Source organism: Ranitomeya variabilis, chromosome 1 (assembly GCF_051348905.1).
Source record: "Ranitomeya variabilis isolate aRanVar5 chromosome 1, aRanVar5.hap1, whole genome shotgun sequence".
Taxonomy (NCBI): Eukaryota; Metazoa; Chordata; class Amphibia; order Anura; family Dendrobatidae; genus Ranitomeya; species Ranitomeya variabilis.
Window position 1 is genome coordinate 788123844 of NC_135232.1, and position 25492 is coordinate 788149335.

The window sequence follows — 25492 nt, forward strand, 5'->3', positions numbered from 1 at the left end:
TGATCAGAGTCTGATTGGCCCTCTCTACCAACCCATTCATCTCAGGATGGTATGCAGAAGAGAGATTCAGCTCAATGCTGAGTAAACGACAAAGCTCTCTCCAGAACCGAGATGCAAACTGAGGACCCCGGTAACTGACAATTTTGTCAGGCATGCCATGTAGACGAAAAACATGTCTAATGAACAACGCCGCTAAGGCCCGTGCAGAAAGTAACCGTGGAAGCGGAACTAAGTGCACCATTTTAGAAAAAATGGTCGGTGACTACCCAGATAACTGTGCAGCTGCGAGACTTGGGAAAGCCTGCCACGAAGTCCATCCCGACCATCTCCTAGGGCCTGTCTGCCACCAGCAGGGGGTAAAGTAGCCCAGCAGGCCGTTGCCAAGGAGACCAATTCTTGGCACAGGAGACACACGCCCGAATATAGTCCAGCCATATGCGGCCACCAGTACTTCCTCGCCAAAAGCTCAGATGGACGAGTGAGCCCAAGAGAGAACCTCCAGTTGCAAATTAGATGGAACGAAATTCTTGCCTGGGGGCACAGACTCTAGCGAAACCGGAGCCACAGTTCCCAGGCTCTCTGAAGGGACAATAAGCCGAGGCTCCTCCTTCTCCTCCTCTGATGACACTAAGGAGCGGGAGAGAGCATCAGCACGAGTGTTCTTCTCGCCAGAGAGAAAATGGAGGGTAAAGTGGAACCGGTAGAAGAACAGGGACCATCTGGCCTGGCGAGAGTTTAGCCGCTGGGCGGTTTGCAAATACACCAAATTTTTGTGGTCGGTGAAAACTTGGAAGGGAAGACGAGCCCCCTCCAGGAGGTGTCTCCACTCTGAAAAGGCCAACTTCATGGCTAGCAATTCCCTATCCCCAATGGAATAATTCCTCTCCGCCGGTGTGAAGGTCTTGGAGAAGAAGAAGCAAGGATGCTTCCGACCTTGAGCATCCATGTGGAAGAGGACTGCTCCAGCACCGACGGAAGAGGCATCCACCTCCATGATAAATGGTTTATCAACATCGGGGTGATGTAAAATGGGAGCGCCAGTGAAGTGTGACTTGATACAGAGGAAGGTCTTGGAGACCTCCTCCAACCACACTTTGGGATTAGCTCCCTTCTTGGTGAGGGCAACCAGAGGAACTACCAAAGTTGAGAAGTGGGGAATGAACTGGCGATAATAGTTGATGAACCCCATAAAGCGCTGCACTGCTTTGAGAGAATGGGGTTACTGCCAGTCCATCACAGCCTGTAGCTTGGCGGGATCCATAGTCAATCCTTGGGCCAAGATGATATAGCCCAGGAAAGGCAAAGACTCCCGCTCAAACACAAACTTCTCCAACTTGGCATAGAGGGAATTTGCCCATAGGAGGTCGAAGACTTTGTAAACATCTCTCCGGTGGGAGTCTATATCTGGAGAGTAGATGAGAATATCATCCAGGTAGACTACAACCGAGATGGAGAGCATATCCTGGAAGATATCATTCACAAAGTGTTGGAAAACAGCTGGGGAATTACAGAGCCCGAAGGGCATCACCAGGTTTTCATAGTGCAAATCCCTGGTGTTAAAAGCCGTCTTCCATTCGTCCCCCTCACGGATGCAAATCAGGTTGTAAGCACCCCGCAGATCTAGTTTAGTAAACACCCTTGCTCCCCGAAGCCTATCAAAAAGCTCATATCAGGGGCAATGGGTACTTGTTATTAACGGTGATAGCGTTAAGATCCCTGTAATCTATGCATGGACGTAATTCTCCGTTCTGCACAAAGAAGAACCCAGCCCCTGCAGGTGACACTGACTTCCAAATGAATCCTCTTTCCAGATTCTCCTGGATGTACTGAGACATTGCCTCCGTCTCCGGGAGAGACAACTGGTAGACTCGACCCCGGGGAGGCTTAGCACCAGGCAAGAGGTCAATAGGACAGTCATAGGAGCAATGAGGCGGAAGGGTCTCCGCAGCCCTTTTGGAGAACACATCCACATAGGGCCAATATTGCTTGGGGAGAGAGGAAAGATCTGCGGGTACCTCAGCAGTAGCAACCTGAATGCATTCCCACTGACATCTACCCCCACAAGATTCACTCCATCCCAAAATTCTGCCTGTGGTCCACTCAATATGAGGGGAGTGGTACCATAGCCAAGGTATCCCTAACAGGACCTCATCAATTCCCTCAGGAATGACGAGCAGAGATATAATCTCCTGATGAGATGGCAACATCGATAGAGTAAATGGGATGGTCTGGTGTGTTATCTGTGAGGGCAGTGTCAACCCATTCACCACTCGTACGGTCACTGGTTTGGTGAGCATCACCAGGGGTATTGCGTGTTGTTGGGCAAAGGCAGATGACATAAAATTGCCCTCCGCCCCGGAATCCACGCAAAGCTCTACCAAATGAGTGGATGAGCCTATAGTAATTGTCCCCTTAAAGGACAGTTTGGAGGCAAACGTTGCCGTGTCTAGTGTACCTCCACTTACTACCACTAGATGCTGACGTTTCCCAGACCGCTGGGGACATCTGGTGGCAAGATGTCCTGACTGCCAGCAGACATGACAGACCTTGAGTGCACGAGTGGTCCGGGACTTAGATCCCGCTCATGACACCTCCATGGCCTCATGTCACTCGGGCACCTGGACTGGAGATTACAAAGGTTTGGCGAAGGTGGGAGCCAGCCGAAACCTCTGCCTACACTGGGCTCGCTCTAACCTCTGCTCGTTAAAACGAAGGTCAATGCGAGTGGATACAGCTATTAGCTCCTCTAGTTTGGCGGGAATCTCCCTAATGGCCAAAGCATCCTTCACATGGTCAGCCAACCCACCCCAAAATACAGGGATGAGGGCTTTATCCGACCACGTCAGCTCAGATGCTAACGACTGGAATTGGATGGCAAAATGGCTGACCATGGACGAACCCTGAGTCAATGCCAACAGTTGGAGTGCCGTATCATGGATGACTCGAGGTCCCAAAAAGATCTATTTCAGAGTGCTCAAGAACAGCGGAGCACTCTGCACCATATGATCACCATGCTCCCACAGCGGCGTAGCCCACTCAAACGCCCTGTCCGACAGAAGAGATATAACGAATCCCACCTTTGCCCGCTCTGTGAGAAAACATGCTGCCAGGAGCTCGAGGTGTATTGCGCCCTGGCTCACGAAACCCCTACACGATGCACTATCACCAGAGTATTTATCTGGCAGCGGGATGCGAGATAAGGTCGGAACAGGGGTGGCAGTGGACAAACTTGCTGCAGCAACGCTTGCAGCCTGAACAGCTATGGAGGAAACATCCACAGCTGAGGTTGTGCACTCGAGAGCCGCCAACCTGCCCTCCAGCTGCTGTATGTACCGCAGCAGTTGCTGTTTGTCCGCCATTACTAGCCAGACCCTGACGCTAGTATACTGTTAGGGCTAGCGGAATGCACCAAGCAATAGGGTGATAGATACAAGGTGTATTCGCAGCCCGGGGTCCACCGTGCAGAGATACCTACTGCAAGTAATGGCGGATGGACACTGAACTCACATGTGGATTAAACTTTACGCCGTGTGAAATGAAAGCGAGCTCTGTTGCCTCACAGAGTCGCTCTGTACACAGGGTCTAAAACCCTAACTAAAACTTGTGCTTGCTCTGGAACTCTTCTGTGCTAATCGCACACATGAAGGGACCAGATGCTAAGCCAAGGCTAATTGCCCCCACTGACGCTAGCTGTCTGCCTGAGTGTACAGCCCCAAGGCTAAACAGACTCACAGCACTTATATACAGTGTGGCAGAGTATCCACTGGCAACTGCCAAACACAAATGATACTAGCGCATGGCCGTGCAGCCATGCAAACCTTTCATAGCTGTAGCAGCTCAGGACCTTCCTAGTGGACCAATAAGAGCTGCTACAGGACCTGAGCGTGTGACCCCCGACCTCCAATGAGAGGTCTTCTCCTGGGCATTCTCAGGAGGGGAAAAGCAGGACTTAAGGCCCCGTCTCACACAGCGACGCTGCAGCGATACAGACAACGATGCTGATCGCTGCAGCGTCGCTGTGTGGTCGCTGTGTGGTCGCTGGGGAGCTGTCACACAGACAGCTCTCTCCAGCGACCAACGATCAGGGGAACGACTTCGGCATCGTTGAAACTGTCTTCAACGATGCCGAAGTCCCCCTGCAGCACCCGGGTAACCAGGGTAAACATCGGGTTACTAAGCGCAGGGCCGCGCTTAGTAACCCGATGTTTACCCTGGTTACCAGCGTAAATGTAAAAAAAAACAAACACTACATACTCACCATCTGTTGCCCGTCAGGTCCCTTGGCGTCTGCTTCCTGCTCTGACTGAGCCGCCGTACAGTGAGAGCTGAGAGCAGAGCGCAGCGGTGACGTCACTGCTGTGCTCTCACTTTGCGGCGCTCAGTCAGAGCAGGAAGCAGACGCCAAGGGACCTGACGGACATCAGATGGTGAGTATGTACTGTTTGGTTTTTTTTACATTTACGCTGGTAACCAGGGTAAACATCGGGTTACTAAGCGCGGCCCTGCGCTTAGTAACCCGATGTTTACCCTGGTTACCAGTGAAGACATCGCTGGATCGGTGTCACACACACCGATTCAGCGATGTCAGCGGGACCTCAACGACCAAAAAAAGGTCCAGGCCATTCTGACACGACCAGCGATCTCGCAGCAGGGGCCTGATCGCTGGTACGTGTCACACATAGCGAGATCGCTACTGAGGTCGCTGTTGCGTCACAAAACTAGTGACTCAGCAGCGATCTCGCTAGCGATCTCGCTATGTGAGACGGGGCCTTTAGTCTCAGGAGCGTCAGCTCGCTGCTGAACAGCACTAGTTATAATGGTTGAACCTGGAAGAGCAGCAGTAACCAAATGTGCAGTATCTGTCTTGGCCAGGAGTTGGGTTCGACGTCTCCGCTGAGCAGGCTCCACTGTGGCTGGTAGGGGGTTGTGGGTAGGGGTATAAACTCATCCTGGAGTACATTCCACAAAGCCCGGCAGGTGTCCGCAACTATTCCAGACAAGGTGGATATTCCAAGCCGGTATTGGAAGTGGAGGGATGATAAACTCTCTCCGGTTGCCAGAAATCTGTAAGAAAAACAAACACCCCAAAAATTACAATCTATTCTATTTATGGTGTGGTTACGCTAAAGAAAGAAAGGAAAATACCCAAAACATACATGTTAGAAAACACAAAATTTGGACTGTCATCGGTTTATATTTGGAACGTACCTTAATGTAACTGCAGCGCCCCAGAGTCCTGGTTGTTGCAGTACTGATGCTCCGCCGCTAAGGGGGGCTATGGTATGTCTGATGGCACTGAAGGAGTTCACCTGACCAGGTATCACAGACACCAATACACTTCACAGTCTGGCCTCCAGGGGGAGCTAAGGGTGCTATGTATTAGGCCACTCCTCACAATCTGGTAAAACTGGGGGTTGGATAGGAAGTTAGTCAGAAGCTGACTGGGTTGGAACCAGGCAACATCCTGTGGCAGAGGGTGTTGCAGGGGAAGATTCAGGGGGGTCCCTGTCAGGGGTGGGATCCTGACAGAGGCCTAGCGAACAGAAAGAACGTTACGGGACCGCGCCTGCAATCCGTTGCGGCGGTAGCCCAAGAAAGGACAAGAAGCGAGGTTTATTGTGCTGAGTGAGAAACGAGATCAACGCAACAAAGAGAAACACCAGTAGGAGTCGTGCTGTAAGTCGAGGCAACATCCTACTGAGGCGCGCAGCCGGTGGCCGGAACGCCGAGGAAGTATTGAGCTCCAGGCCTTACTTCAAACCTACGGCAGGACAGTCAGTTATAGGCGGGCTGTCTCACTCAAATCACCTAAGAAGACACAGGGGGCAACATTTGGAGAGGGGCGACTCTAGGGTCCCGGAAGACCTCCGAGCCTACCCGTCATACGGGTGCGTCCTAGCCATATCATCTGGGGGACGAAGCAGAACATCATAATCGAGTTGTGAGGGAACTTCAGAAACAGACACAACAGTTGTGGGGACTATCCCGTAAGCACAGCAGGGGAGGACCACAACACACAAGCGCTAGAAGGTAGGCACAGATTTCCACCTGCAAAGGGAACCCTGGAGGTGCCATTGGACCGGCCAGACTTACGCAGCCCAGTTAACCGTATTCCGGATTGAGGATCCTGAAGTCTTCAGTAAAGAGGTAAAGAGACTGCAACCTGGTGTCCTTGTTATTTACTGCGACCTGCACCGCACCATAACATCATCACCATCCACACCTTTCATTAGGCGCCCCTCAGCAGGGTCACGGACCGGGTCTAGCCACCATGACAACCCCAGAACAGAGACTCAGAGGCCCGGTACCGGGTACCCCTCGGCCCTGCGGCAGTGGGGGCGCTCCATAACCAGCAGACGTTCCTCCGGTGGAATCGCTCTACGGAGCTGGGTGTCCTGTCTCCGTATGGCTCCTTGGACACGAGAAAGCAAATCCCAGAACAAGTCTTGCGACATCCTTGTGTATTCCTGGAATTTCTCCGGGTTGGCATTTAGCTCGCATACAGCATGTGATAGGCTCCACGGCTCTCACATAGTTCGATAATGGGGTGTCTCCAAAAACGCCTACGTTGTCTCCTCCATCTTTGGCGATTTCTGTCTTGCTCCCAAGCAAAAGCACAGGCAAGAAACAGCTTGATGCTTAAATCCAGGTTGAAATAAAAGCTCTCCATGCGAAGATCCATCATGACACAGGATGCAGGAGCAAAATCTGAAGATTACAGCTGTTCAGGGGTCTATCTAAAGAAATTCCATAATGCATGCCCTCTGTAGTCCCATTGGCGGTGTCTGTTTGTCTAGATTTTTCTCTTGTGAAATTTCACATCATGCGCACCAAAAACGCAAATGCAGGAAAAAACGCATATAAACGCGTACAAACGCTGCGTTTTTTAAACCGCATGCGTTAACGCATGCGTCTAAAAAACACCGCATTTGTACGCGTTTACATGCGTTTTTTCCACCACTTGTGGATGCGTTTTAAACGCTGTGGATTTAAACGCAAATGTGAAACTAGCCTTAGGGTACCGTCACACAGTGCCATTTTCATCGCTACGACGGTACGATTCGTGACGTTCTAGCGATATCGTTACGATATCGCAGTGTCTGACACGCAGCAGCAATCAGGGACCCTGCTGAGAATCGTACGTCGTAGCAGATCGTTTGGAACTTTCTTTCGTCGCTTGATCACCCGCTGACATCGCTGGATCGTTGTGTGTGACACCGATCCAGCGATGTGTTCGCTTGTATCCAGGGTAAACATCGGGTAACTAAGCGCAGGGCCGCGCTTAGTAACCCGATGTTTACCCTGGTTACCAACGTAAACGTAAAAAAAACAAACAGTACATACTCACATTCCGGTGTCTGTCCTCCGGCGTCTCAGCTTCTCTGCACTGTGAGCGCCTGCCGGCCGGAAAGCGAGCACAGCGGTGACGCGGTGACGTCACCGCTCTGCTTTCCGGCTATGGCGCTTACACAGTGCAGAGAAGCAGAACGCCGGGGGACAGACACCGGAATGTAAGTATGTACTGTTTGTTTTTTTTACGTTTACGCTGGTAACCAGGGTAAACATCGGGTTACTAAGCGCGGCCCTGCGCTTAGTAACCCGATGTTTACCCTGGTTACCCGGGGACTTCGGCATCGCTCCAGCGCCGTGATTGCAAAGTGTGACCGCAGTCTACGACGCTGGAGCGATAATCATACGACGCTGCGACGTCATGGATCGTGCCGTCGTAGCGATGAAAATGGTACTGTGTGACGGTACCCTTAGGGAGAACAGCTCTCTGTCATTGAATGGAGAAACTAAACCCATTATTATATTTAATCAAAAAGATAAATGTTTAACTGAGTGTCATTTAAGTGGTTAATGATTCTCACTAGATATGGGAGGATCTACTAAGCTGGGTGTGCTTCTAGCTATAAAGCCAGCATGTTCACCGACAGCCACAGCAGGTAGTATATTCATTGTCTGAAAATTTTGTTGTGGAGTGTAACGATGGCCAGAATAGACTACCGTAAATCTTTCCTGGCAATTTTGTGTATATCAGTTGTTTTTATCTACAGCCTAAAAATCCATTTTTTGGACAAATATAATGAATATTTGGACATTACAGCTTATTCAAGACACAGTAAGTTGTTTGGATTTCTTCAATGTCTTATATAATTTCAATATACGTTGTCAAATGTTTCTTTTGTTAGCTTGTTTGAATGACTATAAGGCTAGTGTCAAACCAACGTATTCTCTCTCATCGGAGGAAATCCAATCGATTATGCTAATCACACTCTGATCACTGTGATCGAATTTTCTCTGATGTGGAGAATTAAAAAATGTCTCTATGTTCTTCATTCCATCTGATTTTTATTTATTTTTCCATGGACACATAGACATGAATGGCTGAGTGCGATCCGAATCTGATAACACTGTTAAGTGTTAGGCTGCCGTCACACTAGCAGTATTTGGTCAGTATTTTACATCAGTATTTGTAAGCCAAAACCAGGAGTGGGTGATAAATGCAGAAGTGATGCATATGTTTCTGTTATACTTTTCCTCTATTTGTTCCACTCCTGGTTTTGGCTTACAAATACTGATGTAAAATACTGACCAAATACTGCTAGTGTGACGGCAGCCTTAACCCCTTAACGACCGCCAATACGCCTTTTAACGGCAGCAGTTGAGGGTACTTAATTAACGGCGCTGTGGAAAAAGTGAATAGCGCCCCCCAGAGTCGAATTTTCTCTGGGGTCTCGGTTCGAGTTGCGATTGCCGGTAATTAACCGTTTACCGGCGGTCGCAAAAAACAAAACAAAACGCGATTTCCCATTTAATTCCCCCGTCCTCCGATGTGATCGCACATCAGAGGACAGAGTAATGGGGTCCCCGATCGCCCCCGATAGCCCCCGATACTTACCTGTCTCCCGCGGTGCTCCTCGTGGCTCCCGATGGGCGCCGCCATCTTCTTCCGGCCAAAAAATGGCGGGCGCATGCGCAGTGTGCCCGCGGGCCGGCACCCGGGAGATCTTTGGGGTCTCGGCTGCCAGGGGTAGCCGAGACCCCAAAGAACATGATCTTTTTTACTGACCCTTGTTTTGCGATCGCCGGTAATTAACTGTTTACCGGCGACCGCAAAAAAAAAAAAAAAGCGATGTGTAATTCTCTGTCCTCTGATGTGATCGCACATCAGAGGTCAGAGAAATAGGGGGATTCGGGGACCCTGTTATACTTACCGGTGTCCCTGGGTCCTCCTGTGTCCCCTCCTGGCCACCGGCTTCTTCCTTCGGTAAGAAAATGGCGGGCGCATGCGCAGTGCGCCCGCCATGATCTGCCGGCCGGCAGCTAGATAGTTAGGGCTAAATTTTGGGTTAGGGTTAGGGTTGGGGCTAAAGTTAGGGTTAGAGTTGGGGCTAAATTTATGGTTAGGGTTAGGGTTGGGGCTAAATTTAGGGTTAGGGTTGGGGCTAAATTTAGGGTTAGGGTTAGGGTTGGGGCTAAATTTAGGGTTAGGGTTAGGGTTGGGGCTAAATTTAGGGTTAGGGTTAGGGTTGGGGCTAAATTTAGGGTTAGGGTTGGGGCTAAATTTAGGGCTAGGGTTAGGGTTGGGGCTAAAGATAGGGTTAGGGTTGGGGCTAAATTTAGGGTTAGGGTTGGGGCTAAAGTTAGCGTTAGGGTTAAAGTTAGGGCTAGGGATGGTGCTAATGTTAGGACTAGGGTTGCAGCTAAAGTTAGGATTAGAGTTGGGATTAGGGTTAGGGTTTGGATTAGGGTTGGCATTAGAGTTACTTTTGGGATTAGGGTTAGGTTTGGGATTAGGGTTAAGATTAAGGTTGGGATTAGGGTTAGGGGTGTATTGGGATTAGGGTTATGTTTAAGGTTAGGGTTGAGATTAGGATTAGGGGTGTGTTGGATTTAGGGTTCTGATTAGGGTTATGGTTGTTTTGGGGTTAGGGTTGTGATTATCGTTAGGGTTGTGATTAGGATTATGTTTCGGGTTGGGATTAGGGTTAGGGGTGTGTTGGCATTAAGGTTAGAGTTAGAATGGGGGGGTTTCCACTGTTTAGGTACATCAGAGGGTCTCTAAACGCCACAGCCAATTTTACGCTCAAAAAGTCAAATGGTGCTCCCTCCCTTCTGAGCTTTGCTGTGCGCCCAAACAGTGGTTTACCCCCACATATGGGGCATCAGCGTACTCAGGATAAATTGGACAACAACTTTTGGGGTCCAATTTCTCCTGTTACCCTTGTGAAAATAAAAACTTGGGGGCTAAAAATCTTTTTTGTGGAAAAAAAATATTTTTTATTTTCACGACTCTGCATTATAAACTTCTGTGAAGCACTTAGGCATTCAAAGTTCTCACCACACATCTAGATAAGTTCCTTGGGGGGTCTCGTTTCCAAAATGCGGTCACTTGTGGGGGGTTTCTACTGTTTAGGTACATCAGGGGCTCTGCAAACGCAACATAACGCCCGCAGACCATTCTATCAAAGTCTGCATTCCAAAACGGAGCTCCTTCCCTTCCGAGCTCTGCCGTGCACCAAAACAGTGGTCCCCCCCACACATGGGGTATCGGTGTACTCAGGACTAATTGGACAACAACTTTTGGGGTCCAATTTCTCCTGTTACCCTTGTGAAAATAAAAATTTGGGGGCTAAAAATCTTTTTTGTGGAAAAAAAAAATATTTTATTTTCACGACTCTGCATTATAAACTTCTGTGAAGGACTTGGGCATTCAAAGTTCTCACCACACATCTAGATAAGTTCCTTGGGGGGTCTAGTTTCCAAAAAGTGGTCACTTGTGTTGGTTTTCTACTGTTTAGGTACATCAGGGGCTCTGCAAACACAACATGACGCCCGCAGACCATCCCATCAAAGTCTGCATTCCAAGCGGCGCTCCTTCCCTTCCGAGCCCCGATGGGTGCCAAAACAGTGCCCCCCCACATATGGGGTATCAGCGTACTCAGGACAAACTGGACAACAGATTTTGGGGTCCAATGTCTCCTGTTACCCTTGAGAAAATAAAAAATTGCAGGCTAAAAAATAATTTTTGAGGAAAAAAAAAGGATTTTTTATTTTCACAGCTCTACGTTATAAATTTCTGTGAAGCACTTGGGGGTTTAAAGTGCTCACCACACATCTAGATAAGTTCCTTAAGGGGTCTAGTTTTCAAAATGGGGTCACTTGGGGGGGGTTCCTACTGTTTAGGCACATCAGGGGCTCTCCAAACGCGACCTGGTGTCCGATCTCAATTCCAGACAATTCTACTTTGAAAAAGTAAAAAGGCACTCCTTCACTTCCAAGCTCTGCGGTGTGCCCAAACAGTGGTTTACCCCCACATATGGGGTATCGACATACTCAGAAGAAATTCCACAACAACTTTTGTGGTGGTCTAATTTCTCCTGTTACCCTTGTGAAAATAAAAATTTCGGGGCAAAAAGATCATTTTTGTAGAAAAAATGCGATTTTTTTTTTTCACGGCTCTACGTTATAAACTTCTATGAAGCACCTTGGGGTTTAAAGTGCTCACCACACATCTAGTTAAGTTTGCTAAGGGGTCTAGTTTCCAAAATGGTGTCACTTATGGGGGGTTTCCACTGTTTAGGCACATCAGGGGCTCTCCAAACGCGACATGGCATCCGATCTCAATTCCAGCCAATTCTGCATTGAAAAAGTCAAACGGCACTCCTTCTCTTCCAAGCTCTGCGGTGCGCCCAAACAGTAGTTTACCCCCACATATGGGGCGTATTCAGGAGAAATTGCACAACAAAATTTATGGTTAAATTTCTGTTTTTACACTTGTGAAAATAAAAAAAATGGTTCTGAATTAAAATATTTGCAAAAAAAAGGTAAATGTTCATTTTTTCCTTCCACATTGTTTCAGTTCCTTTGAAGCACGTAAAGGGTTAATAAACTTCTTGAATGTGGTTTTGAGCACCTTGAGGGGTGCAGTTTTTAGAATGGTGTCACACTTGGTTATTTTCTATCATATAGACCCCTCAAAATGACTTCAAATGTGATGTGGTCCCTAAAATAAAATGGTGTTGTAAAAATGAAAAATTGCTGGTCAACTTTTAACCCTTACAACTCCCTAACAAAAAAAAAAATTGTTTCCAAAATTGTGCTGATGTAAAGTAGACATGTGGTAAATATTATTTATTAACTGTTTTTTGTGGCATATCTCTCTGATTTGAGGGAATAAAAATACAAAGTTTGAAAATTGCAAAATTTAAAACATTTTCGCCATATTTCCATTTTTTTCATAAATAATCACAAGTAATATAGAAGAAATGTTACTACTAACATGAAGTACAATATGTCACAAAAAAACATTCTCAGAATCAGCAGGATCTGTTAAAGCATTCCAGAGTTATAACCTCATAAAGTGACAGTGGTCAGAATTGTAAAAATTGGCTCGGTCATTAAGTACCAAATTGGCTCCGTCACTAAGGGGTTAAACCAATTTTCATGAATTCTTTGTAAATACATTCAATGAACTTATTCACATTTCTATGGCCATAAGTGAATAGAATATTACCATATCTCTAAGTCATTAGCTCTACCTTTTTTAAATAGGAGATGTGGAGTAATGAAATTAATGAAATACACAATTTACGGTTGCAAGGTGAAATTTGCAAAAAGCTCCATAGATTTATTGGAAATTGTTATAACAAATTATCATTACATGGGCTAAAGTACATAATAAATAACTAACTACATTTATTGCAATTTTAAGTTGGGCTCTTTCTCTTGGCCTGCAGTTTGTAGTGTAGCTCTAAGGGCTCATTTCCACATGCGTGACACACGTCCGTATCTCGCATGTGGAAACCAAGCTGTGGAGCCGGCACTCCAGAGCGGAGCGTGCGGCCGCATAGGAACACATGGAGCTGCACAGCTCCGCTCCAAAGTGTCGGCGCCAGAGCTTGGTTTCCACATGCGAGATACGGACGTGTTTCTCGCAAATGGAAACAAGCCCTAAAGTGTCTATCTTGATTGTCCAGCAGTAGTCTTCTAACATTGCCAGGCTCCATTTCAATTCATAATTTTCTCAATGGCAGCAATGTCTGATGGAATCTCTCACCGTGTTCATCACTGATGGCAGGGCCGACTCCAGGTTTTCACGGACCCCGTGCGAAAGAGACACAGTGGGCCCCATATATTACTCCATACAGAATTATGGGCCCCACATAGTGCATCATACAGTATAATTTACCCCATATAATGCTCCAAACGAATAATGGGCCCCATATAATGCTCTAACAAAATATAAAGTAAATTAATCAGATCGGTAAACTGTGTAATAAGAAATCTAAACGCCAGAATTTCATTTTTAGCCACTTCAACACTGTAATAAAATGCAATAAAAGGTTATCAAAACATTGTATCTACCGCAAAATAGTATGAATTAAAATGTCCGCTCAAGGCCTAAAAATAAACCATCAATCAGGCCCAGATCACAAAAAATGGAAATGCTGTGGGTCTCAGAAAATGTCGACATAAGCAAATTTTTTTTCTTACAAATTTCAGATTTTTTTCAGCACTTAAGTAAAAAAGAACCTATACATGTTTGATATTGGCATACTCATACTGACCTGGGAAATCAAATTTCTTGGTCAGTTTTAGCATTTATTAAAAATCGTAAATAATAAAACAAAAAAAATTGTAAAATTGCACTTATTTTTGCAATTTGTCCACACTTGGAATTTTTTTCCTGTTTTCCAATACACTATATGGTAAAATCGATGATGTCATCCAAAAGTATAACTCGTTCAGCAAAAACAAGCCCTCATACGGCTATATTAACAGAAAAAACCTATGGCTCTGGGAAGGAGTAGAAACAACGATAGCGCAAAAACTGAAAAACGCAAAGTGGAGAAGAGGTTAGAACTATGAGGCGCTGCCTTTTCGACAGCCTGAAGTACGTCATCGAACCGAATGTCCTTGTAAAGCTCCCTAACCTGGGGCCATCAAAGATACGCTCTTTCAACTTTGCATGACTTAATTGAGCATGCTGTTTAGAAAGTTTGTCATTAGTCCTAGTTTGATGTTTAAAGGAGGGAATAAAATTTTCTTAGAAACAACCAATAGTTCATTTTGCACACTTTTTGTACCAGGCTGAAGTGTTTCACTTCCCGGATATTGCCAACCTAATACAACCTAATATCTAAAATCTATTCACCTCCAAACACTTACTGCATTACAATTCTCCACGATGGACATTTGTAAAATGAAAAATAAATCTAATTCTCAGGTTTTTTTCTCTCATTTTCAATTTTAGCAGCACTAAATCTATACGAATTAGCTAGTTTTGTTCAATTTACAATTTTGTTGTTGAACAGTGTAATCGACATGCTGTAATTTTGTGTCCTAAGACCCCTTGGTCCAAGGAGAAAAATTGGACATATGCATGGCTTCATAGAATAACAAGGAGACCAAAGCTATCTGTCAGAACCACAGAGCACTAATCTGATCTTTACTGTCGTCTGCAGGAGCCTTAATAGATAGGCTTCCGTCACACTATCAGTGTTTGGTCAGTATTTTACATCAGTATTTGTCAGCCAAAACCAGGAGTGGAACAAACAGAGGAAAAGTATAACAGAAACATATGCACCACTTCTGCATTTATCACCCACTCCTGGTTTTGGCTTACAGATACTGAGGTAAAATACTGACCAAATACTGCTAGTGTGACGGCAGCCTTAACCTGAAATGCTCGGGATTTAGCCTCTGTTAGTTTACATTTCTTTTTAATATGGCGCATCTCTGTATTTTTGTTTAATTACTTTAAGATTCTGGATATTCTGTGCATTTGTACTAGGAGAATTTTTAAGGTCAGTTTTTCTGAAAGCAGGAAAAACCTCCACTATACTAAACAAAAAAACACCAGAAAACAGGCAGAGATGCTTACCTGTTCAGGGCCTCCAACAATTGCACTAACCAGGGTGCACCAGGCCCAAGCAGAGATCAGTTTTTCTGAAAGCAGCATTGTCTTTGATAGCTTTGGTGCAAATAAAGTGTTGTACAATTTTTGCTAAATTTGGCTTGTCTTTTAACATAACTTATACCTTTTCATAGAGCTGTTTCATCAATTTTTATTCCACCCTCTTACTACAGTGATAATTGTGACTTTTTAAAAAAAAAATAATTGCAAAATAGTCACAATTCTCATTCCATTAGGGACTTGAGTTGAACTTGAACAAACAGATCTAGACAAAAGTGTTATCTTTAAAGATACACCAAAGTTAGCAAACATTGTGCAATACTTTTATAGCTTTAAGGTACCGTCACACTAAGCGACTTTGCAGCGAGAACGATGACGATCCGTGATGTAGCAGCGTCCTGGATAGCGATCTCGTTGTGTTTGACACGCAGCAGCGATCTGGATCCCGCTGTGATATCGCTGGTTGGAGCTAGAAGTCCAGAACTTTATTTCGTCGCTGATCACCTGCTGTCATCGCTGGATCGGTGTGTGTGACACCTATCCAGCGATGTGTTCACTTGTAACCAGGGTAAATATTATACCCTGGTTACCATTGTAAAAGTAAAAAAAAAAACACTACATACTCACCTTCTGATGTCTGTCACGTCCCCCGCCGGCAGCTTCCCTGCACTGAATGTGTCAGTGCCGGCCGGCCGTAAAGCAGAGCACAGCGGTGATGTCACCGCTGCTGCCGGCGCTGACACATTCAGTCAGTGCAGGAAGCTCTCGGCAGCAGCGCGTAACCCTGTGGACGCCGGGGGACGTGACAGACATCAGAAGGTGAGTATGTAGTGTTTTTTTTTTACTTTTACAATGGTAACCAGGGTAAATATCGGGTTACTAAGCGCGGCCCTGCACTTAGTAACCCGATGTTTACCCTGGTTACCCGGGTGCTGCAGGGGGACTTCGGCATTGTTGAAGACAGTTTCAACGATGCCAAAGTCGTTCCCCTGATCATTGGTCGCTGGAGAGAGCTGTCTGTGTGACAGCTCCCCAGCGACCACACAACGACTTACCAACGATCGCATCGCTGGTCGTGATCGTTGGTAAGTCGTTTAGTGTAACGGTACCTTTAGTGAAAATAAAGACAACCCTGCTTCCAACAAAACTAACTTTAAAAATTCCCCTCATGATAAATTTTCACCAGTATCTATGTAATATGAGTATATAATTACGTATATTATGGCCCCGATTAATTAACCCCTTTACCCCCCCAAGGGTGGTTGGCACGTTAATTACCGGGCCAATTTTTACAATTCTGACCACTGTCCCTTTATGAGGTTATAACTCTGGAACGCTTCAACGGATCCTGATGATTCTGACATTGTTTTCTCGTGACATATTGTACTTCATGACAGTTTCTTTGACATTACCTGTGTTTATTTGTGAAAAAAATGGAAATTTGGTGAAAATTTTGAACATTTCGCAATTTTCCACCTTTTAATTTTTATGCCCTTAAATCACAGAGATATATCGCACAAAATACTTATTAAGTAACATTTCCCACATGTCTACTTTACATCAGCACAATTTTGGAACCAACATTTTTTTTGTTAGGGAGTTATAAGGGTTAAAAGTTGACCAGCAATTTCTCATTTTTACAACACCATTTTTTTTTAGGGACCACATCACATTTGAAGTCACTTTTTGGGGTTTATATGATAGAAAATACCCAAGTGTGACACCATTCTACAAACTACACCCCTCAAGGTGCTCAAAACCACATTCAAGAAGTTTATTAACCCTTCAGGTGTTTCACAGGAATTTTTGGAATGTTTAACAAAAAATAAACATTTAACTTTTCTTCACAAAAAATTTACTTCAGCTCCATTTTTTATTTTACCAAAGGTAACAGGAGAAATTGGACCCAAAGGTTGTTGTGCAATTTGTCCTCAGTACGCTGATACCCCATATGTGGGGGTAAACCACTGTTTGGGCGCATGGCAGAGCTTGGAAACGAAGGAGCGCCGTTTGACTTTTCACTGCAAAATTGGCTGGAATTGAGATCAGATACCATGTCGTGTTTGGAGAGCCCCTGATGCACCTCAACAGTAGAAACCCCCCAATTCTAACTGAAACCATAACCCAAACACACCCCTAACCCTAATTCCAACCCTAACCATAACCCTAACCACACCCCTAACCCGAACATGCCCCTAACCCTAATCCAAACCATACCCCTAACCCCAACACACCCCTAATCTAAATCCCAACCCTAACCACACCCCTAACTGCAACAGACCCCTAACCCTAATCCCAACCATAACCCTAACCACATCCCTAACCCTAATCCCAACCGTAAATGTAATCCAAACCCCATCCCTAACTTTAGCCCCATCCCTAATGTTAGCCCCCAACCCTAACCCTAACTTTAGCCCTATCCCTAACTTTAGCCCCAACCCTAACCCTAACCCTAATGGGAAAATGGAAATAAATACTTTTTTTTATCTTATTATTTTTCCCTAACTAAGGGGGTGATGAAGGGGGGTTTGATTTACTATTTATATTGGGTTTTTAGCAGAATTTTATGATTGGCAGCTGTCACACATTAAAAGACGCTTTTTATTGCAATAAATAGTTTTTGCGTCTCCACATTTTGAGAGCTATATTTTTTTCATATTTTGGTCCACAAAGTCATGTGACATCTTGTTTTTTGTGGGACAAGTTGAAATTTTTATTGGTATCATTTTCGGGCACGTGACATTTTTTGATCGCTTTTTATTCCAATTTTTGTGAGGCAGAATGACCAAAAACCAGCAATTCATGAATTTCTTTTTTTTAGGGAGGGGGGTGGGGGCATTTATACCGTTCCATGTTTGGTAAAATTGATAAAGCCGTTTTATTTTTCGGGTCAGTACGATTACAGCGATACCTCATTTATATACCTCATTTATATCATTTTTTATGTTTTGGTGCTTTTATACGATAAAAACTTTTTTATATAAAAAATAATTATTTTTGCATCGCTTTATTCTGAGGACTATAACTTTTTTATTTTTTTGCTAATGACGCTGTATGGCAGCTCGTTTTTGCAGGACAAGATGATGATTTCAGCGGTACCATGTTTTTTTACATCCCTCTTTTTGATCGCGTGTTATTCCCCATTTTGTTCGGCAGTATGATAATAAAACTTTGTTTTTTGCCTCATCTTTTTTTTTTTACGGTGTTCACTGAAGAGGTTAACTAGTGGGATGGTTTTATAGGTTGGGTCGTTACGGATGCGGCAATACTAAATATGTGTACTTTTATTGTTTTTTTTTTTTTTTATTCAGATAAAGAAATGTATTCATTGGAACAATATATATTTGTTTTCTTTATTTAGGTCTTTTTTTTTTTACACTTGTAAATATATACTGTATTTTTTTTACTTGTTTACTTTGTCCCAGGGGATGGACATGACTATATAGTGTCAGATCTCTGATCTGACACTTTGCAGTGCACTGTGTCAGATGAGCGATCTGACAGGCACTGCAGGAGGCTTGCAAGCCACCTCCTTGCAGGACCCGGAAGGAGCCCCATGGCCATTTTGTATCTGGGGCCTGCAGGGAGGAGGATGGAGGGAGCCCCCTCCCTGCGCGATGCTTCCCTATGCCGCTAGAACTCTGCGATCATGTTTGATCGCAGTGTTCCAGGGGCTAATGTGCCAGGAGCGGTCCGTGACCGCTCCTGGCACATAGTGCTGGATGTCAGCTGTGATAGTCAGCTGACATCCGGCCCCAATCAGCTGCGCTCCCCCCGTGAGCGCGACTGATCGGTGATGACGTACTATCCCGTCGGTGGTCATACGGGCCCATACCACCTCGACGGGATAGTATGTCATATGTCAGAAAGGGGTAAAGAACAGCATTTTTCACACTAATTTTGATGGGGGGGGGCATGATGGAGTCAGACGCTCCTGGTTCACTAAGAGGATTCATTAATGAATCTGGCCAGTATGTGTGTATCAAAACTAATCTTAAGATTACATCTGGAGTAAGATTTGTGGCATAAGGAACCATAGCTCATCATGAATCTGAGGGACCACAGCTCATCATGAATTTGATGAGCAGGGGTTGCTGTGCCCCTGTCCTGCTTTGTTGAAGCTTGATAAAAAGTCACAACAATTTAGCATAGTTTCATGTTGAAACAAAAGATTGCGGCTTTTCAAAGCTTTTTACCTCAAAATTCTTAAGTCTTGATGAATCAGGACCTATGTATGTAATTCATAAATGTGGCGTCATGGGGATACCACAACAGAGAGGAGCCAGAAGACTGCAGCGTCTTATTGCTCCTACTCTTGCACTGAATAGAAGCACTTTACCTTCTTTTTAAATGGTGTTTGTTTCTTTTGGCTCAACAGGAGTTAATCGGCCATGTTGGGAGCTCTGGGAGTCTGAGCTCTCAGCCAAGCTCGGTTAGCCACTCCCATCCCCTTTATAATCTGGGTCCTGATTTAAACTCATGTCATAGTAGCTTATTCTGCATGGCTTGGAGGAGAGGTGTTTTTATGAGAAGGGTTGGGTTTGTAAGTATGATAATTCCCTTCCATACTCTTACTATGTTTTTTCCACATCCTCCATTCCCCGATGCATTCCTCTGTTATATGTGAGTGAATATTTGTATGCCTGGTATTTTCTGTTACCCTTGTTTGTGTTGCTTTGTTCGTCGGGTTGGTGTACTGCGGTGCATGGTAGTGCCCATCTTCCCTGGGTGTTGGAAGAGAACAGAGGGCTGATTCAGGACATAAGGCAAGAGTGGTGGCCCTGGCATCTTCACCTTCAGAAGTATCCCGGGGAATAGAGTGAACTAGGGCGCCTCCTAGTGTTGGGGACAGGGAAGGAGGCTCTGGTCCCGGGTCACCTGAGTCGAGACATGTGGCTTAGACCTATAACTAATCACATCTGCTTTTCCACCAACATTTCCAAAATGACAAGAGCAATGTAAAATTGTGATGTTCCACAAAATTTCCAATCTTTTTTGATGACAAATAACTGGTGCGAAAGTCTTGTATGTGTTCAAATATTATGCATCTATTTTATAAAATTATCTCATAAAATATATTGTAAATGGAAGGCTGAAAACTCATTGTTCCTGTAGTTAGATCTTCTGATGTGGTACATCATTATATCAAATAATGTGAGGGTGCTACAAAAGTAGTGAAATCCAGCCAAATCACCCGATCAGCTTGGCTATTGTTGTGCTGACATAGGTGATGCAGGCAAGCTTAGAGACAACTGATAGAGGATCCCTGTGCAGGGGGAGCGATCATGGTATAGGGGAGGAAAAAAAAAGCAGTAGTGCAGTCACTACACCTAAGGGTATGTGCACACGTCAGGATTTCTTGCAGAAATTTCCTGAAGAAAACCGGAAATTTTCTGCAAGAAATCCGCATTTTTTTTTTGCGTTTTTTTCCCGTTTTTTTCGTGTTTTTTTTTAGCATTTTGCAAGCGAAATTAGCTTGCAGATTGCTAAAGTTTTCCAAGCAATCTGTAGCATCGCTTGGAAAACTGACTGACAGGTTGGTCACACTTGTCAAACATAGTGTTTGACAAGTGTGACCAACTTTTTACTATAGATGCTGCCTATGCAGCATCAATAGTAAAAGATAGAATGTTTAAAAAAAAAAAAAAAAATGGTTATACTCACCTGCAGACAGCCGATCTCCTCAGCGGCGTCCGTTCCTATAGATGGTGTGTGTGTGCAGGACCTTCGATGACGTCGCGGTCACGTGAGCGGTCACATGAGCGGTCACGCGACCAATCACAAGACCGCGACATCATCGCAGGTCCTTCACACACCATCTATAGGAATGGAAGCGGCAGCATGCACCGCTGAGAGGCGGGAAGACTCCGGGGCCATCGAAGGTGAGTATATCACTATTTTTTTATATGGTGCCCAGTCCGTGGAGGAGAGTCTCCTCTCCTCCAACCTGGGTACCAACCTCACATGATCAGCTTACTTCCCGCATGGTGGGCACAGCCACATGCGGAAAGTAAGCAGATCAATGCATTCCTAGGTATGCGGAATCCCAGCAATTCCGCAAATTTAATGAACATGTTGCTTTTTTTTCCGCGATGCGATTTTTTCGCGGAAAAAATGCAACATTTGCACAAGAAATGCGGAATACACTGTAAATAATAGGAGGCATATGTAAGCGGTTTTTTTCGCATTTTTATCATGTTTTTATAGCAAAAAACGCAAAAAAACCGCGAAAAATACTGAACGTGTGCACATGGCCTAAAAATCTTTTCTCCCTAGCTGAGCTATCCTGTGTATACTTTATCTCTGTCTTGTGTTTGCCCTAGTTGATAGGATTGATTAATGCTCATTGTCCTGTAACTAAACTGATAAGCTCAGCTATTGCAGTACAGACACAATAGATGGTGCCATAATAAGCAAGTCTCTGAGCAGGGATAGTGAATCAAGTGAGGCTGTACTGGGCTCTGCCATAAATGGGAGGTCCATATGACAGGATTGGGGAGGGAATTTAAGTGAGAAGGTGTATGAGGTGTATGGAAGGGGTTAATTTAGTAGAGGAGACTATTGTGAACACCAGTGTGGGAGGACGGTCTGTCGAGGAGGGGATAACAGGAAAAAGAGGTATATAATGGGAAGCACAGGAAGATAGCAGCCATGTTAAGGTACTTTCACACGAAACGATATCGCTAGCGATCCATGACGTTGCAGCGTCCTGGCTAGCGATATCGTTTCATTTGACACGCAGCAGCGATCAGGATCCTGCTGTGATGTCGCTGGTCGCTGAATAAAGTCCAGAACTTTATTTGGTCGTCCGATCGCCGTGTATCGTTGTGTTTGAAAGCAAAAGCAACGATACCAGCGATATTTTACACTGGTAACCAGGGTAAACATCGGGTTGCTAAGCGCAGGGCCGCGCTTAGTAACCCGATGTTTACCCTGGTTACCAGCGTAAAAGTAAAAAAAACAAACAGTACATGCTCACCTGCGCGTCCTCCAGCGTCTGCTTCCTGACACTTACTGAGCACCGGCCCTAAAGTGAAAGTGAAAGCACAGCGGTGACGTCACCGCTGTGCTGTTAGGGCCGGAGCTCAGTCAGTGTCAGGAAGCAGACGCTGGAGGATGCGCAGGTGAGCATGTACTGTTTGTTTTTTTTACTTTTACGCTGGTAACCAGGGTAAACATCGGGTTACTAAGCGTGGCCCTGCGCTTAGCAACCCGATGTTTACCCTGGTTACCCGGGGACCTCGGCATCGTTGGTCGCTGGAGAGCGGTCTGTGTGACAGCTCCCCAGCGATCAAACAGCGACGCTGCAGCGATCGGCATCGTTGTCGCTATCGCTGCAGCGTCGCTTCGTGTGAAGGTACCTTTAGGCATATGCTGGAACAAGTCAGGAATATGTCCCATTACTCACTGAGGTGCCTTTTTTGAGGATGGAGTCCGTGGATGCTATCCTCCAGCAATTGAGAAATACTGCTGGACTCATTAGACCAGATTGGCTGCAGGTTTCTATCCAGAGCCTGCTCCAGGGGGTTGGAGGTGGACAAACAGAGTCCTTTCCTGAGACACGCCAGGCACGGAGGGCTAGACCTCTGGCATGCCTAAGCCCTGAGGCAGTGGCGTAACTACAAAGTTATGGGCCCCGGTGCGAACTTCCAAATGGGCCCCCCCCCCTGCAGCCCTGCCATACAACTCAATGTAACCCCCATAGAATACAACGCAGCCCCCCTCATAGTATAATGTAGCCCCTCCATACAGGGGCAGTGAGAAAGAAACGAGCAAATGGTGACGAGGGGGCAGGGGAGAGGGCACAAGGGGGCTAGGGGAGACAGGCACAAGGGTAACATAGGGGGGCTAGGGAGCAAGGAAGACAGGCACAAGGGGACACATGGGGGCTAGGAGGCAGGGAAGAAGGTTACAAGGGGACTAGTGGGCAAGGGAGACTGACACAAGGGGACAAGGGAGACTGACACAAGGGGACTAGTGGGCAAGGGAGCCTGACACAAGGGGCACACGGGGACAAGTGGGCAAGGGAGACTGACACAAGGGGCACACGGGGACTAGTGGACAAGGGATACAAGCACAAGGGGACATGGACAAGTGGGAAAGGGAGACTGACACACAGGGACTAGTGGGCAAGGGAGACTGACACAAGCACAAGGGGACAAAGGAGACAGGCACATGGGGACACACAGGGACTAATGGGCAAGGGAGACTGGCACACGGGGACAAGTGTTATGGACCTGGTGGTTAGGAGCACCCGGAATGACCTGATGAGTAAACTAGAAATCGGAACAAGCTCTGGGAAAGTGGGAACTCTGCTGACCGCAAACACTACTCCTATCACACACACACTAGAAATAGCCGTGGAGCGTACCTAACTCTCCCTAGACGCCTCTTCACAGCCTAAGAGCTAACTACCCCTAAAGATAGAAATAGAAGCCTAACCTTGCCTCAGAGAAATTCCCCAAAGGTAAAGGCAGCCCCCCACATGTATTGACTGTGAGTTAAGAGGAAAGTCACAAACACAGGAATGAAACAGGTTTTAGCAAAGGAGGCCAGACTTAACTACTTAGTCAGAGGATAGAAAAGTGAACTATGCGGTCAGCACAAAAGACTACAAAAAAACACGCAGAGTAAGCAAAAAGACTCCCCACACCGACTCACGGTGTGGAGGTGCCACTCTGCACCCCAGAGCTTCCAGCTAGCAAGGGAATATCATGATAGCAAGCTGGACTAGAAATAGCAGTACTAAGAAATATATTCAGGAAGCAGTAACAAAAAATGAACTAGCAAAGACTTAGCTTCTGCTGGAGTAGACAGGTCCTCAGAGAAGTCCAAGAGAGATCTGAACCAATACTGAACCATTGACAGCTGGCATGAAGTAACGATCTGAGTGGAGTTAAATAGGGAAGCTAGCATAGCAATAAACGAGAGCAGCTGACAAAGCCAACCTCAGTGACCAGCAGTTCCGCTCAAAGCCACCAGAGGGAGTCCAAGAGCAGAACTAACCAAAGTACCATTCATGACCACAGGAGGGAGTCCGAGAACGGAATTCACAACAGACAAGGGACACAAGCATAAGGGGACAAGGGAGACAGGCTCAAGGGGACACACGGGCCCCTGACCTACCAGAGCCGCTTGCAGCGGCGACCGCTGCGACTGTGGTAATTACGCCCCTGCCTCATACACACACACACTACAGATATCACACACACACACTACAGATATCACACACACACACACTACAGATATCACACACACACACTACAGATATCACACACACACAACAGATATCACACACACACAACAGATATCACACACACACTACAGATATCACACACACACACACACACACACTACAGATATCACACACACACACTACAGATATCACACACACACAACAGATATCACACACACACAACAGATATCACACACACACTACAGATATCACACACACACACTACAGATATCACACACACACACACACTACAGATATCACACACACACTACAGATATCACACACACTACAGATATCACACACACACTACAGATATCACACACACACACACACACACACACACTACAGATATCACACACACACTACAGATATCACACACACACACACGCACTACAGATATCACACACACACACACTACAGATATCACACACACACACACTACAGATATCACACACACACACACTACAGATATCACACACACTACAGATATCACACACACACACTACAGATATCACACACACACTACAGATATCACACACACACTACAGATATCACACACACACACACACACACACTACAGATATCACACACACTACAGATATCACACACACACTACAGATATCACACACACACACACACACACTACAGATATCACACACACACACACACACACACACACACACTACAGATATCACACACACTACAGATAACACACACACACACCAGATACCAGCTCATATACACAACTCACAATCCCCTCTCTGGTACAGGGGTGGCTGATGTAAATCGGCTGCAGCTTCTCCTGACTAAAGCGGCTCTGTCCCGCACCTCCCCCCTGCTCTCACCTTCTGTCCCGGGGCTGCAGAGCAGAAGCTGACGGTCTCACCATGATGACTGGAGCTGCTTCCTGTCTCTCACGTGCCCCGGCTGCCCCCTCCCCCTAGATACACCTCGGACTTTTGCCGTGCAGGAGGAATCTCCTGCACTGCAACATGGTGTTGGGTGCCTCTGACCTGCCAGACCTGCCCGGCCCGGGCCCCTGACCTGCCGGGCCCGGTCGCAATGGCGACCCCTGCGACCGCAGTAGTTACGCCCCTGCCCTGAGGTGACCCTCCAGGTCTGGCACTGCATAAGTGACCTCTCCAGGGACACTTCAGGTCAGGCCAGCTTGCCACCTCCCGCCATTCTCAGCCTGGGAGGAATCCAGCCCTGTGGCAGGACCTACAGCGGGGGGTGCTGGCCTCCCCTACATTGTTGACATCAGCAGAGGAGTATGGACCAGAAGCAGTGGGACATGCACAGCGAACAGCATGTGGTGATATTTCTCAGGAGAG

The 25492-nt window shown here is 46.1% G+C and overlaps 1 protein-coding gene across 1 annotated transcript in view; it reads left to right on the top strand.

Moving 5' to 3' along the window:
* The first annotated feature begins 7950 nt into the window (after nucleotides 1-7950).
* Nucleotides 7951-25492, top strand: part of LOC143784557 (beta-1,4-galactosyltransferase 1-like) — a 570011-nt gene continuing 552469 nt past the window's right edge. The window contains exon 1 of the mRNA XM_077272977.1: nucleotides 7951-8122. Within this exon, the coding sequence (XP_077129092.1) occupies nucleotides 7990-8122 (133 nt within the window). The 5' untranslated portion in view covers nucleotides 7951-7989. The remainder of the gene's footprint in view (nucleotides 8123-25492) is intronic.